The sequence below is a fragment of the Eulemur rufifrons genome, chromosome 1 (assembly GCF_041146395.1).
Source record: "Eulemur rufifrons isolate Redbay chromosome 1, OSU_ERuf_1, whole genome shotgun sequence".
NCBI lineage: Eukaryota > Metazoa > Chordata > Mammalia > Primates > Lemuridae > Eulemur > Eulemur rufifrons.
Genome location: NC_090983.1, coordinates 57400027 through 57419957, shown reverse-complemented (window position 1 = coordinate 57419957; position 19931 = coordinate 57400027). Strand labels below are relative to the sequence as shown.

At 37.6% G+C, this 19931-nt stretch overlaps 1 protein-coding gene across 2 annotated transcripts in view; it reads left to right on the top strand.

Moving 5' to 3' along the window:
• The window catches only part of CERS6 (ceramide synthase 6), a 261277-nt gene that overhangs the window by 217753 nt on the left and 23593 nt on the right, over positions 1-19931 (top strand). For both annotated transcript variants that reach the window (XM_069494452.1, XM_069494528.1), the window contains exon 8: positions 2210-2316. In XM_069494452.1, the coding sequence (XP_069350553.1) occupies positions 2210-2316 (107 nt within the window). The remainder of the gene's footprint in view (positions 1-2209; positions 2317-19931) is intronic.

The following is a 19931-nucleotide window of genomic DNA, read 5'->3' as shown; positions in this document are numbered from 1 at the left end:
ATTGCAATATAAGCAGAAATTCTATGCCATAAAATTGAATCTACTATAAAGGTAATAGGTTAAGATTTGAAGGATATACGGTACTTTATTAAAAATTCTGGTCCTTTAATGCTATAAAACAGAAAAACAGCCCTAATGGGCTAGATCATTCAAACAATAATTTGACGCTATGATTTTTAAGTGACTCAAGCTAAAGTCTATTCAACATAATTTTTTTAGGAGAAATATAATTAGTATAAGGGCAATCTCCTGGAAATCGTGACCATTTGGTTTAATCTTAAGTATGCCTGGAAGCAGAAATTTGTAGAGCAACCTACAGTTTTGAAATCAATCCTGTACAATCAGCCAACTGTAATGCCTGTGGAAATAACTGGCTGGTGTGGTGCTTGGTAGTGCCAGGATTCAGAAACTTTTGACTGAATTGTCACCTACTGCTTTTATCCTGAAAAGAAAAATAATGCAGAAATCCCAGTCATGTGGCTTAAAAACAAATATTCTTCATCACCTGGGTTCTCTTTACCATTATAAAAATAAATAACGTTTGAGAAAACCAATTAATGAGATGATATATCAATTGTCAACTCCTCAAAGTGGGATCTATGGCCTAGACATTTCTGAAAAGTTGATGTTTAATTCTTATTTACTGGATACTGGTGAATGAATGTAAAAGAAAAACCACATGTTTTGCCTAGCCAGAAGAAGGCAGAAGGTGCTTTTTCTTTTATCATAATTCATGATGTTATACCCAAAGTATTCATGAAACTAAAAGCCTCATAATCCTGGCTTCCACTCAGTTAATAGATATTTCCCCTTAGGAATACGTTTCTCTTATAGCTTTGTGCTTTACTTAAATGCCAGTAAATTATAGCTTCTGTGGATACTGTCAACAATCTTTTTAGTTTAATTCAGCTAATTTAACTTTCCAAGAAATAGAAAATAATGTTATGAATCCAGAAGACATCGTCAATTTATAACCCTGTGTGTAGGTGCTGTGAATTCTATGTGAAAATGTAAAAAGAGGTGATCAAGCAAAACGGTTTTCAGTCTCACCTGTTTTTACTTAGGATGACCTGTAAAAAGTAGATGTAGAGAAAGGGGTGCAATTTCTTCCCTAGACTAATTTATAATATATTAATAAAAATAGTCACTTAAATCACTGTCATAAATTATTAGAGACTTTGAACATTAGTGACTTTCATCTAGAAAATGACTCATCAATATAACTTTGAAAATTCTACCTAAATGGATCGGTTGGGTTGAAATAACATGATTTTTGTTCTCACTCATATATGGGAGCTAAATATTAAAAACAATTGATCTCATGGAGACAGAGAGTAGAATGATGGTTATCAGAGGGTGGGAAGGGTAATGAGGAGAAGAAGAAAAAGTACAGATGGCTAACGGGTGTGAAAATATAGTTAGATAGAATGAACACTGTTTGATAAACCAACGAAGTGACTATAATCAACAGTAAGTTAGGGCATACTTTAAAATAACTAACAGTGGAATTGGAATGTTTCCAACACAAAGAAATGATAAATGCCTGAGGCGATGGATATCCCAATTACCCTGATTTGATTAATTCACATTGTATGCCTGTATCAAGCATAATTAAAAATAAAAATTTAAAAAAGAAATGATCTTGACATTTCCTTCATTTCTAAATTTATAAGGATAAGCCAGGAAACTATCCTCCCAAAGTACTCCCTGTATATGTTTAAAGAAAACTTATAATTCTAAGTAGAACTAAGAAAAATACAGAATATCTCCATATATTCTGTATAAAGTTTATGACCTTAGTATTTGGGATTCATTAAAGATTTAAAGGATTATCCAGCACTTTCTATTTTGACCTGTTATGAGGAATTTCTGTTTTGGTGTCTCTGGCTTGCTAAAATCATCTATAATGCAAGAATTTCTTATTTTTCTCTCTGTTTTTCTGAAATCAGCCATAAAATTGAATTTTTCAGGTTGCTGAATATTTTATTAAATCTGTAACAGTCAGTAATTCTACTTATGGCTAATGCTGCATTTCACTCAACTTATGGGTAATTTATAAATACTGATGCATGATGCATGACATTTCAAAGTAGCAGGCAATTTTACGCATCTGGTAAGTTCTATCTTACAGGAGACTCATGCATATGGAAAGAAACTTTTTATTTATCAGTTTAACTAAATTAATATGTCACATTCCTTCCTTTCACAGGCTGCCAAAATGGCAAATTACGCCAAGTTTCAGAAAATGTGTGATCTCCTGTTTGTTATGTTTGCCATGGTTTTTATCACCACGAGACTGGGTATTTTTCCTCTCTGGTGAGTATGCCAGTCTTCTTTCTGATGGAGCCGCCTTTCCAGGCTAGCTTTATGAACCATCCTCCTTTTGAATTTTACTCTAAATACTTAGTAAAAGGTTTAAAGATAGTTGGGGAGAGACTCAAGAAACAGCTTGATTTCTTCTTCCAGAGGAGGGTTGCACTCTTTACTAATATTGTCCCCGGGGTAATTAGAAAAGGAAGTGATTAACATATGTCCTGAAGCCACAGGAAGCCATCTGTCATCTTAGACACTAGGCTAGAATATGACTCAAGAACCTCAGCCATGAGGATTGGAATTAAAGGAAACATGGTGTTGTAACCAGGTGTGTGTCAGGGATCACAGAGGGATGTCCCTGGGCCCAGCATCACCTGGGAGCTTATTAGGAATGCGAATTGCTGAGCCCCCACCCAAGACCTGCTGAGTTAGAAACTTCGGAGATGAGACCTGGTCATCTCTTTTTCGATGTCTTCCGGATGATTGTACTACGTGTTAAAGTTTGAAAATGACTGTCCTAAGTAATTCTACCCATCAGCTGTGTGTACAGCTAACGCAGATGAAAGATATGACTCAAAAATAACCCCTGAAGTTCTTTTTGGCTCCTGAATGAATGTCAGGATGTCTTTTCTTTTTGTTGAGAGCTAAGAAACAGATAAGACAGATTTGGATAGAATTTGACAGTCCTTTCTATAGAAAATAGGTGCACTGTCATTAATCATTTTCTGGAAAGCTATTATTTGAACTAAGAAAAAAAAATGAATGCTCCATATCACTGGAAGTCTACCATTGATGGTAGATTTTTTTTTTTTCCCCATTTTGGAAGATCGATTTAAATGGAAAATTCAAGCGATGGAAATTGGAGAAAGTAGAGAAGCAAAGGGAAGTAATACTTTCACTTTCTACCCCACTAGAAAAACAATAAAGTTGGGGTTTTTAAGTGAACAATGTCTGTTACTGGGATTCCAGTAACAAATTACACACATACACACCCCTTCTCCTTGAGACTCACAGCCCTTCTGGGCACTTATTATGAAAATCATTTCCAAGCAGCAGCACTGTGTGTTGGCAAGACATTTATAAGACCTCATTATAGTTTAATATGGTTGTAGGTAGTGAATATGGCTGTAGGTAGGGAACATTGAAGTAATTTTGAATATAATGTGTCTGTAATTTTTTCAGAGCTGGAGCTCTTTGAAGATTATTTGCAGAACTAGTGGTTAGAATTTAAATAGAAGAAATTCAAGCAAAATCCAGGAAATTTTTCTCAAAAGAGTAAAGCTTTTCAGTGTAGGATTTCTGAGAACCTGAGTTTTAAAGAAATCTTTGGTTTGCTTACTTCACTTTAAGGGTGGAATTACATTTGAGATGTAATTCTTCTTCTTCCCTCTGGTTAATGTATAAAAGCTCTTGAGGTTTAGACAGCAGTGAATTACCTAGAACATAGACCTCAGAATAGAAATTTGTCCTGCTACCAATAAGATAACTTAGAGGTATGGTCTGTGGTGATAACCTATCCTAGCTGCTTAGAAAAAAATCCTTGTAACCAAATAATATACCTATTCTGGTCTTTTCATATAAATGGTTTCATACAATATGTGGTCTTTTGTGACTGGGTTCTTTCAATTAGCCTGATGTTTTCAAGGTTTATTCAGCTTGCAACATATGTTAGTACTTCATTTCTTCTTATTGCTGAATAGTGTTCTATTGTGTACATACGCCACATTTTATTTATCCATTCATCAGGTGATAGACTTTTGGGTTGTTTCTGCTGTTTACCTTTTATGAATAATGCTGCAGTTAACATTATGCACAGGTTTTTGTGTGAGCACAAGTTTTCAGTTCCTTGGGTGTATACCTAGGAATAGAATTGCTAGATTACATAATAACTCTATGTTTAACTTTTTGAAGAACACCAAACTCTTTTCCAAAGTTGCAGCACCATTTTACATTCCTACCAGCAATGTATGAGGGTTCCAATTTTTCCACATCCTTGCCAACACTTGTTATTATCTGTCTTTTTTATTATATTTATTTTAGTGGGTTTGAAATGGTATCTTGTGATTTTGATTTACATTTCAAATTCTTTACCCATTTTTAATTAAGTTGTCTTTTTAGTGTTGTGTTTGTTATATATAATTATATATTGGATAATAAGTCCTTTATCTGATATATAATTTGCAAATATTTTCTCCCCTCCTGAAGGTTGTCTTTTCACTTCCTTGATGGTGTCCTTTGAAGCACAAAAGTTTTTAATTTTGATAGGTCTAATTTGTCTACTTTTTTCTTTTGTCACTTGTGTTTTTAGTGTCGTATATAAGAAACTGTTGTCAAATCCAAGGTCATAAAGATTCATACCTATGATTTTCCTACGTGTTTTCTAGTTTTAACTCTTACATTTAGGTCTATGCTGTGCTGTGTATATGGTGGGAGGTAGGGATCCGATTTCATTCTTCCATGTGTGGATATTCAGTCATCCCCCACCATTTCTTGACTGGCTATTGCTTTTATTGTGATCTTCTTCATCACTTCACTCCAATGAAGCAGACTCTTTTTTTGTCACATTTCTTGTCTGCTGCGCTTTTACTGGCTTTGATCCATTTCCGCCTCTTAGAATCACACCATATTTTATCTGGGAACTGCATCCTAGATTGAGTGATTTGTCCTTTCTGGGAACTCTTCATCCTGTCCAATAAGCCAGGAGGTAGTTACAGCCCTTTCTCCTTCTCTCCAAGCTGGGATGCTGGCCAGGGAAGTAGTGATCATTTCTGTCCACAGGACATCTGGGGTACAATACACACAGGTCACCAAAACTGATCTCTCCACATTATTCCTTCCTAAAGGTATCACTGTCCTCTGGCTTCCCTGTGTAGATCCCCAGCCAGTGTCTGGCCTTGCTATTCCTGGGACATGATTTACCCCAGACAGTGCAACTTTTGTATCCACTGTGTGCTGCCCTTGGCCTTGCTAAACTGACTGCTTTGCAAGGAGGGTAATTAAAGTAGCAACTGCTCCTTTTGGCCATAACAATAGCCTTTCCTATTAATACCTCCTCCAAATACATGCTTATTTATTTCATACGATGTTATGTATGGTCAGGACCAAATTTTAGCTAAGTCTTTATTTATTCTATACTTTGACAGAATTTGGGTTACAATCAGTGTTCAAAAGCTCCAGTGATATTGGATATATGTGGTACTACTGTTACCAAACAAGTAATTGCTGGTGCCTCACATACGTGTAACCTGGCCATCATTTGAAAAAAGAGTTTAACTGTTTTCTCTTGCATTTACATTTTTAGAAAGTTGTATCTAGTTAAATTCCCTCAACTCAAAAATCTGTGTATTTTAGCCTTCATTTTATAGTCAATGGTTTGATCCGTTTTGAGAGTAAGCCTATCCACCATTGTAAGCTGTTACCGTTTCCGTCAGTCTGCATCTCTTTCTTATACTCCACTTGTGTAATCACTGAAATTCCTGACAGTGTCCCATAGTTTATGAAGCAGTGGTTTGAATTTGTCATAGAGTAGGTTGTGTTCAATCTCATTATCCATCCATCACAATGCCTTATTCACAATAGCTACTCAATAAATATTTGTTGAGTGAATTAAGTACTTTTAAATTCTAAATGGTCTCGGGTCTGTTTTCTTAGTCGATCTCCCTAAAGCTTTGTGAAGTTAGATAGGTGCAATTTCTCCCTTATCACACAGAGAAAACCAGTTCATTTAGTCAATGATTCACCAGGCTCTCTGGACTCTGGTCTCCTAACAGCAGTTGAATTAACAAGTACTTAGTATGTTCTACTTGTTCTCTCTACAGTATAATACTGTCTTAAGTCCATAAAGTAATTGAGATACATTTTCGGTAGTTGTTAAATGAAAGAATCATTTAAAAATGATTTCCCCTGTCATTCTGCCCCAGCCAGATACCATATTGTAAACATCATCATCTCTCAGCCTTGCATTAGAATCTGGTAAAGAAAAAAACAATTCCACAAAGAACTGAAAGGAGAATGGCATGTTTCGGTCACTAGAAAGACTGTTTTTGCCTTGAGTCGTATTTCTCCGCGTCACTGTGTCTGCCAGATGTATAACTTCTTTGCACCTATGTCCTCATCAGTAAAATAATAATACTCTACCTACCTCACCAGAAATGTTAAGGATCAAATGAAATATTGTTTGTAGCAGTGCTTTGTAATCTAAAAAGTACTTTATAAATATATTAAGCATTTTTCAAAATGTACTGTTACCGTTAAAGATGTAAATTCTCATTTAAGGCCAAGTAGTCAGAAATTTTGATTACATTTTATAACTTCTAATTAGCCTAGATTAAGGAACCATTACCATAGGTAGTTTGAAATAAAATTTTAAAACACTCTCTCCAGTTATGAAACCCGAACAGTCTTGTTTTAGTCGCTTCTTTTCTCAGTACTCAGCATGTAATATGGAAAGTGTACCAGTTCGCCTTACTCCTGCAAATCCCAAGTGACCGTACCTACCTTGAGCCACCCAAAAGCAACTATTACTATTCAGAGAATCCCTCAGAACTTCATGTCAGGCTCCTCTCTCTTCATAAGACAGTTTCTCAAAGTCATTATCCAGCCAAGAATGGGCATGCCACAATTGCCAGGACCTCTTCCTATGGCCCAAGGATGATTTTCCACCTCTCCATTTATGTCCCACCAAATGCCAACTCCTTGGCTGCTGGAGGGTTAGAATCAATTAGGTGCCTTTAGTCGTCTGCTGCTGTTCAGACAGAAGCATCTGCCTTCTCAGAATGTTGCTTTCTATTGATCTCGACCCTGCAGAGCAGGGGAATTATCTGTGGATTTGTATTCTCTGAAGGTTTCTGCAGTTAAAGAAAAAAAAAGAGTTCCAGAGGATCCTTGATCATTCCTCAACCATTTTCCTTGATAAGACTTGAAATTCATCCAGATGCATAAGGGAATTTTAGCTTTTTATCTGACTTATTTTTTAAAATATATTTTACTAAAGTAGCATGGCTTATATGCTTTTCTGAATAGCTAATAAGAAAAAGATTAGTTTCAGAGTTCACAAATTTGTAAAAGCTGATCTTTTTTTTCTGCAATCCCTTGACAAATTTGCTGTAAAATTTGCCTTGGTGCTGGTCTGTGTTAAATATAAAGGAAAAGGATGAAACCCGATATCCTTTGGCCATTAGGTATTTTGGCATATTTTTAATAATTCTTACGTCTATTAGTATTAGTTAATACCTTCATATGGTGGGGAAGAGTTAGATGGAAATGATGTGTGTTGAGATGTTTTGTCTATTTCATGTGAACATAATAATTTTAATTTCAGGGTTGAAGGGCTAGACCAGAGGTCAACAAACTGTGGCCTGTAGGATAAAGCAGCCCACCGCCCGTTTTTATGAGTAAAGTTTTATTGGAACACATCCTTGCCCATTAGTTAATATTGTCTTTGGCTGCTTTCTGCTACAATGGCATGGTTATTTGCGACAGAGTTACGGCCTGCAAGCCCTAAAATTTTCATTATCTGGTCCTTTACAGAAAGGTTTGCCAAATGTTTGGCTAGGCCATTAAGAATTAGTCTCATGAGTAAGAATAAGGCAATGGAGGGAGTGATGTTCTAAATGTATTCAGCCTTGGGATGTTCTCTAGAAGTATTGTTGACCCCAGACAAAAAACATGCAGGTATTCTTAATATTGTGGGGGAGGAGCAGAATGTGCTCTCAATTTAATGGACTTTTTCCTTTTGTGATGTGAGTCAACAAAAAAAATACAGTATCCTAGTAACATCTCTACACAGAATTAATGTCTTAAGTGTTCCCTCCTTCCCTCCCAATCACTGCAGAGAATTCTTTGCTGAGGAGAAGAGGAACAAATAAAAAGATTGCCCAAAGTATTATCAAATGTTTACATACCATCTATGGAAAAAATTCAATATGGCCATTTTGTCTATTTTAAAAATATCTGAGTGTTGTGATGAAGTCTAATGCCAGGACCAGAGATTTGAAAATTGTATATTTGACCAAGGGTCTCCCTTATTTGAGAGAACTGATGCTTTCTGGAAATTACTATAGCAGAAGAACTGACATCAAATATGTTTCCATTGGCTTCCATTATGATGTAGCACAGCTACATCCTAGGCTAGTCCTCTCCTCCCCCACTTACCACAGCTCCCTGACATTGGGCCCTGGGTCTCTCCTGCAAACTTGCCACTCTTGTCCATGCTGAGCTCCTTCTCCCTGTCCTAAGCCCAGTCTTGGACTGGCTTGTGCCAACCCTTTGCCTATTTCTGTGTCTAGACCAGCACTGAAGCCATCCCGGAACGTGTCCCTGTAGAACCCCAGAGTACAGGGCTCCATAAACCCTGGCTATGTCCTTTCATTGGCAGAACCTCTTCCATGCCTCTGAGGGCCACCTCTGGGGTTGTCATTGTTGCCAAGGAGACGGAACCACTGCATCACTCACATCCCCAGGATCCTCTGTTCCTTGCGGGAATATGTCTTATCATGTATTATCATTTAACTTTTTATGTCTTCTTTCCCAGGCAAGAGAGCAAACACTTTGCAAATTCCTCATAGACAAGGAGACTTTTCTTCTGTATTGATCTATTTATCACACTTCACTGTGAGCCTGCCATGCGTCAGGCATGATGTGGGTGATGGGGACATACGTACTGATTAGGTCATGTGCCCAGAATCATGCAGCACAAAAAAAAAATCAAATATTTATTAAATGGAAAATGAAATTTTAGAATCTCCCATGCAGTTCGGCACAGTCGTGAGTGAGAATTTGCAGCCCACATGTTTTTCCTTATGATATAGAATAGGCCCAAAGACAAAAAGATGACACTGTCCTAGTAGCTTTCTATGGCTGGAGCATTCTAGCCACTGAATTGTTTTTATCAGACAGGATTTATAGAAATAGAATTGTGCCATTGATAAGTACTGCCTTTATTCACAGCAGATCATAAAACAAAAATGCTCCATTTATAATGTGAAATGTCAATGAATTGGAAATACAGCAGATAAATGTATATGAGGAAAATCATAAAACAAGCAAGTATACTAAACATGCAAACCGTGACTGGCCACCTGATCAGGGCTTGATGGGTGTTGTTGTGTTGTACGGTGGCTCCCGAGTGAGGTAGAGAGAAAGGCAGTTATCGGGAGGTTCCAGGGCAGCATGGGAAGGGAGCAACTGTCCAAAAGAAGGAGAAATAGAATTTTTTTTTTAAAAATGCATCTTTCCTCCTTCCATCTGATAACTGAAGGAAGTGTCCTGGTGTAGTAATTTTTAATTTCTGCACGAGTCATCCCCAGCCACCATTGAGGACTTCTCACTGGGCTTCCTTGGTGTCAGGTGCCCAACCTCAAATTTATAACAAACTGCATTTCTCAGCACAACTTTCAACAACCCCATTTAACTAACTTCTTTTTTGAATGGCCAGGATATAAACTCACACCTAATTTTCACGGACAGTTGTGTATTAGGCTACTTCGTATTCTGCACGGTGCCAACTCATGCCTTAAATAGACTCATTGCAAAATAAATATTTAATTTGATTTGTTAGTAGTGAATACATTGTATTGTGATCTTTGAGTTATATATTCAGTAGTTATGAAGAAATGTAGAATACAACACTCATTAAAATTTTTATTAAAACTTATTCTAACAGGCCATGAGAAACATGTTCGAAGAAATGCTTCTGGAGACATTCCTTTGTTTAGTGCTACGTAATAATGACTAGACTGAAACATTTCCAAATGTTTTTAAATTCTGAGAGATTAAGAAGTATTGTTTTAGTTAACATTTTTACATTGTCTTTTTAATTGAAATGTGAATTTAGCAAAATGCATCTAATGAAATGGAATTGTCTATTAACTGTAATTTTACTGCCCAGTACTGTATGCCAATCAAATAAGGAAATATTTGGGATTCTTTCCCAAAATAACCTCCAGGGAGTGCCCTGAGTCACTGCTGTTCCAGACTAGTCTCCTACCTGCTACATCTGTTGTGCTCTGCAGGCATTCTTGGTGTTAAGGATGTTAACCGGAAGCAGCACAATATTGTGAACCATCAAATAATAGTAAAATATTGTTCAATTACTTCAGTATTATGCATTGACTAATAATAAATGAACAAAACAAGGAAAATTTTCTAGTTATCACTAAGTTATCTAGAGTATTGCCATTCATCAAGATTTTAGTCCAGGCCGGGTGCGGTGGCTCACGCCTGTAATTCAGCACTCTGGGAGGCCGAGGCGGGAGGATGGCTCAAGGTCAGGAGTTCGAGACCAGCCTGAGCAAGAGCGAGACCCCATCTCTACTAAAAATGAAAGAAATTATATGGACAGCTAAAAATATATATAGAAAAAATTAGCTGGGCATGGTGGCGCATGCCTGTAGTCCCAGCTACTCGGGAGGCTGAGGCAGAAGGATGGCTTGAGCCCAGGAGTTTGAGGTTGCTGTGAGCTAGGCTGACGCCACGGCACTCTAGCCCTGGCAACAAAGTGGGACTCTGTCTCAAAAAAGGATTTTAGTCCACCAAATTTTCCTTGTTTTCATCCCATGAAAATGAGAGTGTTTTATCTCATCTGCTACTAAAGGGCCAACACTATGATATAGCAATGAATACTTTAAGTTAATGTTCAAGTTATTGTTTAAACAAGTCCTATTCAGTCAATTCAGGAGGTGTGTGAAACACTGAGGCTGTTTTTCTTTGTGTGCAAGCCCCTTAAATTACCTTCCTTTTTCAGGACACTACATTATGTGAGGAGCACAATTTGCCAAGTCAGCACTTTATATGAAAGGGCAGGGGGGAGGGTGACAGAACCTTTTCCTATACATTAAGTCTACAGTTTCTTCCAGAAATAAGTTAAGTGTTTCACAAAATAGGTTAAAGCTCCTGTAAAGAGGTATGGAAGTAACAGGGCTTGAATGTCTTTGTGAGTAATGAATTATTCATGAATTTGACTCCCTTTTCCTTGTCTTCCTAGCCATATGATTGCATTCATTTCAAATTGTGTCTCCCCAACCCCGTTTAAAAATGTGATTAGATGTTTAAGTCCCCTACTCTCAGTGGAAGTCACATGACACTTTGCTGACACACTATTGTAATGGTATTGTTTGATATTCATTTCCTTGACACCTTTTTCCACTCAAGAGTGAAAGGGCTGGGACTGCATCTGATTCTCCCTTTATGTGCCCCGTACCTTGTGCAATACCTGGTGCTGATTTATCTCGCAGTCGATCTCGGATTTATCCTATATCTTAATTTGGAATTCATCTTCATGAAGGTGTTCCCCTCAGGCAGGCAGCTTTTTTACTTATTTCAATCTCATAGGGCAAAACTCTTTGTACTTTTTTTTTCCTCCCCAAATCAAGAGAAATATTTTGAATGTCATGGTAATGCTTATTAACTTCTCTATTCTCTTGAGCACACATATCCTACCTAATTCCCCATTCTGTTGTTTTCTTATCCCACATGCTGGCCCTTGTAGCTACTGTTTCCATTGAACTCTCTTTGAGGCATAGTATGTAGGGGACTGGCCTTTGGGTGCCCCGCACCAGACATACTGACTTGTGACTGTTGTGGGGTTTTTTTTTTTTTTCTAACTTGATCTGTATCCATCCTTCAAAGGTTTGAGGAAGATGATGAAAAGTTGTCTTATTCTGAAAATAACTGTATACACAAATAGGATCATTATTTTTATCTTCTGGCCTACTTTTTTCCACAAACAGGTAAAATAAAGTGGTGCTCTGCTGTGTATATATGATAACAGATATATCAAATAGCTATATATATATATTATATAGCTGTTTATTTATATATAAATAAAAATCATACAGTGAAACTGAGTTTTGCTTGCTCGTATCAACATCAAATAAATATACCATCTGCTTCCATGAGGTCATGGGGCTTCTTTTGAGTGGTTAAAACATGGTGAGACTTTTGGTTGCTTTCTGTTGCAAAAGAAATAAAAGTAATAAAATTGAATGATATATTTGCTACGTAAATAAGGGCATTAATGGTTTTGAGATTTCAGATAAAATGTTTTCATTGCATTCACATGAAAACCCAACAGTTTCATTGAAACTATATTTTGCTGACACTTTTTGGGCCTACAAAGTCTTGGTGCTATAATTGGGCCTGAAAACTCTCATATCACCATTTAGAACTAGAATCAGGATATATCTTGAGAACCTTAAAAAATAACCAAGTAGATTTCCAAATCACCTGAGAACAGACCCAGAGTGTTTTCCCTTAGCAGAGAGGAAAGAGTGTCAATTTTCCTTCTTTAAATTAACACTCTGTCCCTGTTCTGATATGTGGTAACAACTTCCTATTATTGTTTCTACATGTGCAAACTTCTTGGCAGTAAAATAGGATGCACTTTTTTATTGGAGAAGAGGGAGAAAAATTTGACAGTAAGTTATGTCAGTTACTAGAGTGGTCATTTAACCAAATAAATAGCTTTTAGTAGAACAATATACAAAGTTATTTTTGTAATGTAGAAGTAGCTCAACTCCAGCACCAGGAGAAAGACTAAGTAAATTTCTAGGGAATTTTCCTAGACATAAAAATCTCCGATTATGAAAACAGCTTGAAAGTAAAGGTAGACATGGTGATGGTGGAGGAGCAGGTAAAGGGTGATACAGGTGTTGCCTGAGAGTCTGGATTGAAACAGACACATGTGGTAGTGATCTTTTCATGTGCCTGACGTAGTTTATCCTCAGGAAAGTTTCTCAGGTCTTCTCTTTGAACCAATTAGGAAAAAACAAATCAGATTGACAAAACTTAATTTGTCAGTATTTTAACCAATGCTCAGAAAAAGAGAACAGGGTCTGCAATATCAAATACTGCGGAGGAGACAGAAGCAGATGAGATCAACGGTCATTGTAAAATTGTGCATGTGTTCTTCTTCTATAAAATGGGGAAATTGAGATTAATATCAGATACTTTCTAGCTCTGAAGTTTCTTGACTTTATGATTTGGCAATCACACGTGGGTTAGTGACCTTCTACTAAAAAAAAATTTATATAGAGTTATCCCTGCAAGGGATTCTGGTGTGGGGGGAGTAAGTGGTAAGCAAGAAGACATAGTGGACACAGACTGCTTGTTTAAAAAGTTTGCAATGTATAGAAGGAAAGAAATGAGATGATCATCAGTCACTGGCTGGTAGATGCCCAGGAAGAACATGCCTTGGCTCTAACACTGGGGCAGATTCCGAGGCCCTGCTGCTGGAGGCTCTCAGCTAACTGTGCTCCTCACAGCTGAATGATAAGCTCTGTCTTTCAGGGAGATCTGTGTTGCGCACATCCTTGGTATGATTTAGGAAGTTAACATGGAACCATTCAAATGAACAAATCCATCAGGAACAAAAGATGCACACGCATCAACATGGCAGTGTTTGGCCATCTGTCTGTAGTCAACAGGGTTAATCAGATTGTATTTGGGGAGCACACATTGCTTTGCTGTCTTATAAACTTAATTTTAATTTGAAGAAGCGTAATGATAAAGAACTCCTATCAAACACTTTGGTTCAAAAGTTGCTTGGCCAGGGGAGACAAACAAAAGAAGCAACTAGGTTTACATTTAGTGATCTATCTGTATGCATCTGGAGCACATTTCGGGAATAATTCAAAAGGACCAATCCATTTCATGCCTCCCGCTACTAAGTGAATGTGGGAGTGAAGCTGCTATTTTCACAGTGCAAGACATTTATTGTTGATTAAAAAAAAAAAATTCTCCCACTTATACATAATGACTATCCTGGCAAGTGATGCTATAGAATTTCAGCTGCTTAAGCAGAAGGTAGAACAATCTTTAAAAAAATAAAAACAAGAACTAGGCCTTATGAGTTAAAAATAAAATATTAGTCAACCACAGATCAAAGCACATAGATTTTTCTCAAATGGATCAGTTCTTTACTGAGTGTATGTTGTTTAGGTTGACAAGACTGATCTTTATGTGTCACCCATCCTCAATTGAACAATATAGCCCTTAAGGTCATTTACTCAGTCAATGTAGGACTTTTTAGCTCTGTTCCATGCTCACTTACAGCTGTCTGTGTTGATGCAACTTCATGTCATCTATAGTTTTAACAAACTTCTTCCACATCCCCTCCACCCCACCGCCGCAAAAAAAGGTATATATAATTAACTGATCAATTGTGGTCATGGTAGATTTAGGCCTATAAATTGTTGTACCCACCTTAGTCATTAATGCTTCTTAAAAGTTTATATAAGAATAGTGTTTCCTGGAGTGGGGGGGGGGGGGCAGTTGACACCTAATTCCACTTCTTCTGTTTAGATGGTGAAAATATTTATAATCAGACTGCATCAGGCCTTTAAGAGTATGATCCTTGGACTGAAATGATTTCTGAGTGCAGGGTATGATATGTTAGTGAGATTTTGTCACCAACGGCACTTAAATATTTTTTTAGGCTAACAGAGCTCAGAAGGAAAGGAAAGGAGGTATGGGAAGGCTAAATAAACTGTATAAAAATTAAGTTGTTGGGAGAAATAGGATCCATGAGAAATAAATAAATTAAAAATAACTAAAAGTAAAACTGAGTTAAATGCCTTATGAAAACTAAAAAGCAGGTATCTAAAAAAAAAATCACTGTTGAAGTAAGTGTAGGTGAGAAAATTATAAAAGACTAGGAAGGGAATGATAAAAATCTAGAAGGCTTCTGCACTAAGATTGCTTCTAAATGGCTTTATGCTTTCACTCAAAGAAGCCCAAAGTAGAAATTACAATAGACTTTGCATTTTGAGAATGTTATATGCAAGGCATGCTATCCAGAGAACCCGTATTCAAAACAAAAACCCTTGTCTCTGCATCAAAAAAAATGGATGAATGAAGGTACATATATACTTTTTAAGGTACCTGTGTATCATTTTAATTATTGTCCTCTTTAACCTACTATTTCAATTACTAAAACTATTCCTCCCAATCGAGTCAGATAATAGAGCAACCCCTATGAAGATGTGTGTATGAATGTATTAACATGTGGTATAGAATGTGTCATTGAACTCTCATTGGCCAGGAACATTGGAAAGCTATTTCCCAGTAGCCTAGAGGCTGATTGTTTTTCAAAATAGGATCTTAAATGAGAGGCAATAAGGAAAATAATATTCGACTAGGAATTAAGAATCCTGTTCAAAGTTTTAATTTTGATACTGATTTACTGTTAGTAAACTTGATCAGATCACCACTCTGCTGCTTGCTTTTGTTACTTCCACTGTAGGCAAGTGTAATAAAGTCTTCCTTGCAAAGAATTTTGGTATGTATTTTGGTATGTATTAAACAGGAATGCACGTGAAAGTACCTTGAGAAGTGTGAAGCACTATGGAGCATGGTGTCTGGTCATTTGAAAGTGATGACTCAGATATGGAGTGAGAACGTTTGCAGAGACAGGTGGGCTTTAGATGAGGGTACTGAGACAGAAGAGGGCTCTTTGAGGGAATCGGCTTAAGTCGAGAAAACATCTGACTGTTCAAATTCAAATGGGGAAGATTGGGAATAATCCAGCGGCAGCATGTAGTCAGCGAGGAGAATTCTCTCCCGATAGCTAGCATTTTCCTTCCAGGTTTTCAGATGCAGATGACCCCAGCATTGTGGGAGCAATATGACAGGGTGCTGGCAGCACATTACTGGTGCCTGCTTTCCCCTTTCCCCTCACGCTGTCTTGCCCTCAGAACCATGACAACAATTCTGTTATGCTGCCTCGCCCCTGGTCCCTGTCGGGTAAATGTCTGCATCTGACTCTGTACCTTGACAAATTTGTGTTAAGGGGATCAGTTGGTGGCAGTACCATCTCTTTCTCTCCACCACCCTTTTTCTGTCCCCTGTGAAGAGCCATTGCTTCCTGTGTCTGTCTACCTTGACCTCTTCTTGACCTGATAGCACGCCAGCCTCTTAAGAGGCAAGAGCAATTGAGACGGAGACCAGATTGAGGAGCAGGCTGACAGCATCTTCCATTAGAGCTGCACTCGCTCTGAATGCATCCGTCATCCGTAAGAGGGTCTGAGGGAAAAACACAATGAAAACCTTTCAAGACTGATTCAATTAAGTACCTCCCAGGAGAGACTGAGCACCAACAATGAAAAATTCAATATTGGCTCACAGAGAGATACTTCATCTCATAAATGTCCTTTTTCTCTAATGTGTAAGGAAAAAATTCTGCAGTAACCTTTTAGAAAAATGACATTTGCTTTTTTAAAAAGCACTACCTCTTTCCAGTTCTTTAATACCAATATTCATAGGAGATTCATTAGGGGGAAGTGAGATTATGAAATGATTGGCTACAGCGTCTAAAACCCTTTGTTCAGATACACAGTTGCAATCCTGCGTGAAATCATCTGTGTTTGTAATCCTAGGTAGGGATCAAAAAGAAGAGTGGCTGTCGAGCTTGATATGGTCGTGTGGGTGCAAGCGATGGTGTTCTTTGCTTTATATGTGAATATATAAATACAATGTGCAGCCCCTCTCCAAAAACTAAATTCAGTGTTAAGCAGCATTCAGGGGACAAGCTGTTTTTCTTTGTCCTAAAAGTGGCATTGTAATAATTGGTCATCATGTATACAGCTGCTTTTGAGCCTTTGAGCTGTGTATAGGGAAATGTTCAATGAGAACTGTCTCTGCAGCAGCATCCAATTGGGGTCGGCAGGTGAATGGGAATTATTGTTAATGTCTTTAGGTGTGATGATGGCATTATGGTTAGGGTTTTTTTTTTTTTTTAAGGGTTTGAAGTATTTATAGATTAAATAACTTGGTGTCAGGGATTAGTTTCTAAATAATCCAAAGTAGGCAGGTGGAGAGAGGTATAGGAGAAAACATATTGACCATGAATTAATCATTGTTAAAGCTGCTGAAGAGCATTTACTTTGGGGAAGGGTTGTTATGCTATTTCTGTTTGTGGATATATTTCAATTTATAATTAGCTAAAAACCTAAATGTGAAGTTTAGTTTTACATACAGGGTGAGAGACTCAAATTATGAATTGTTTGACATAAGATAGGACCCCTCTGTGGCAGGTGAGGTTGGGCATGGAAGTCAAAGCAGTTGCTTTCTGTGAACAGTTATTTGCACAGAGCTTGTTATATCTGACCAACAAGAAGAGGTGTGAATCAGCTCTGCTCTGTGATTCAATGTTGACGGATGGTGTGAAAAATTTAAATGACAGATGGTGGTAGTTATTAAATGATAAATAATGGCAATTTATCAGGAACCAAACAGAAAATCGTTACTTTATGTTTCTGGTATGCATCTAAATTGTCTCCTTGTTATATAATGACGATTTTAACCCTGTGATATGTGTACAGTGCTGAGACTATGGAAGATTAGAACTTCAGAAAGTTTAAAACTCTATCTTAATGTTAACTATCATTCCTCAGAATAGAATTTGAATATATTAAATAGTCCATTGACGGATGGACTTCAAAATAAGCATCACACTGAACATTATAACTCGGAGTTTACATTGTAGGAATTTTAATAGGTTATTGCTCAAAGGAAATTTCATGAATTTTTATACCAAATATAAATTATCAGAAACTCAGGCTCAGGTCTAACCATCAGGGATACAAAATGAATATGATAACCCCTGGCCCTAAGGAGCTTGTGATTCAGTTCTATGATAACACTGAACAACCAGCTCTAACCCACAACGGATGACTAGAAGTTAGAGGTAGAAAATTTTGCAGTGGGGGGTACAGCAGTTTTGATGAATTCTGAGCAAGGAAGCGAGCATGGTTTAACCCAGGAAATGATACTTGAGCTGGGCCTTTGGGAATGATGGTAAAAGGAGTTTAAAAAGAGAGAGAGAGAGAGAGAGAGGAAAGAAAAAGAAAAAAAGAATGAGCTGGGCCTTTAAGAATGAATGGGTAGTAAATGGGAAGAAGGATAGTCATCCTAAGGTAACACCATGAGAAAAGCAGAGGCGGGTAATAAGATATAATACAATAGAGTCTCATTCGGAGAATAGGTTCTAAGGTTGCTCATATGGTAAAAACTGAGAATATTGAAATTCCTAAATTTACCATGTATGCAACTAGGTGATCTCACCATGAAAGGCAAGTAAGGTAAGAATTGAGAAGGGCCAAGGGTCCAGAAGATTCCTGTCCCCTATCTCAAGTGAGTTGAGAGGAATGGCAGATAGATTATCCTTTGTTAAACTTATTTTTTCATTTACTCTCATTATTTCATGCTGTTATTTAATTTCATTTTTTTGCTAAACATAGACAGTGGAATCCTCAAATATTACATGATGCAACTGATTCTACTGTCTACCATGCTGTGAAGAAAATGTGGAAGAAGAGATATAGTTGGAAGAATCAAAATTTAGAGGGAAGGATGTGCCTTAAGCTCTCTAGGTCCAATTAGGAGCTGATTTTGCAAAGTTCAATGTGGCAGAAAAGAGCAAGGAAAAAAATTAGTTCTGTGTCCTTTCTAGGATTTATGCATATTTGGTGCACAATGAGAGAAAAGTCCGTGGTTTTTTCATTATATACTTGTTGTTCAATAGCGCATCACATAAAGTTGTTTCACCACAAGTGAAAATAAATATCAATCAAGCACAATTTGAAGAAAAAATGGAAAAGAGAGGCATTTACTTTTTTTCTGTATAACTTGAAATTTCTATATGATACATATTATTTTTAGAAGTAGAAAATATTAATGCCATTCTAATTATAGAAAATTTCATATGTCCTACAAATATTTGAAAACTTAGTATTTGCAGCCGGGCGCGGTGGCTCACGCCTGTAATCCTAGCACTCTGGGAGGCCGAGGCGGGTGGATTGCTCAAGGTCAGGAGTTCGAGACCAGCCTGAGCGAGACCCCGTCTCTACTAAAAATAGAAAGACATTATATGGACACCTAAAAATCTATATAGAAAAAATTAGCCGGGCATAGTGGCGCATGCCTGTAGTCCCAGCTACTTGGGAGGCTGAGGCAGTAGGATCGCTTAAGCCCAGGAGTTTGAGGTTGCTGTGAGCTAAGCTGACGCCACGGCACTCACTCTAGCCTGGGCAACAAAGTGAGACTCTGTCTCAACAAAAAAAAAAAAAAAACTTAGTATTTGCCAAACACTCTGCTAGGCAATTGAGACCACTGATGAAAAAAGCAAACATTTCAGTTCTTGCTGTTAGGAAGCTCTTGTTCTAGGAAGGCAGACTTCAATCACCTAGTTACAATGTGCTGAGTATTATGAAGACATATCAACGGCTGGGAGGATCCAATCTCTTCTGAGGGTCAGACAGGGCTTCCCTGAGGAATGACTTTGGAGCTGCCATCTGAAAATGAGTCTGGGTTAGCTTGGCCACTGAGGGCTCATGGATCTGCTCGGGACTTAAGAAAGTATTCTGAGTTTATTCACAGTAATAGTCTAATTTTGTTAAATACACATATTCTAGATTATCTAGACGACCACCCCATGACCAAATAATGCCACATGATATCATTGCTCACCTTGTCATTTTGTTTATGATCACCTGAAACAAAGTCCAGCTGGGAGTCTAGAAGCCTATGACAGTGGCTGCCTGGGTTGGTGGTTTCGAGTAGAGGCAGTGGTGGTAGACAGAGGGGTCCAGAGGAATCTAGGAGATTGACAGGGCATGTAGCCA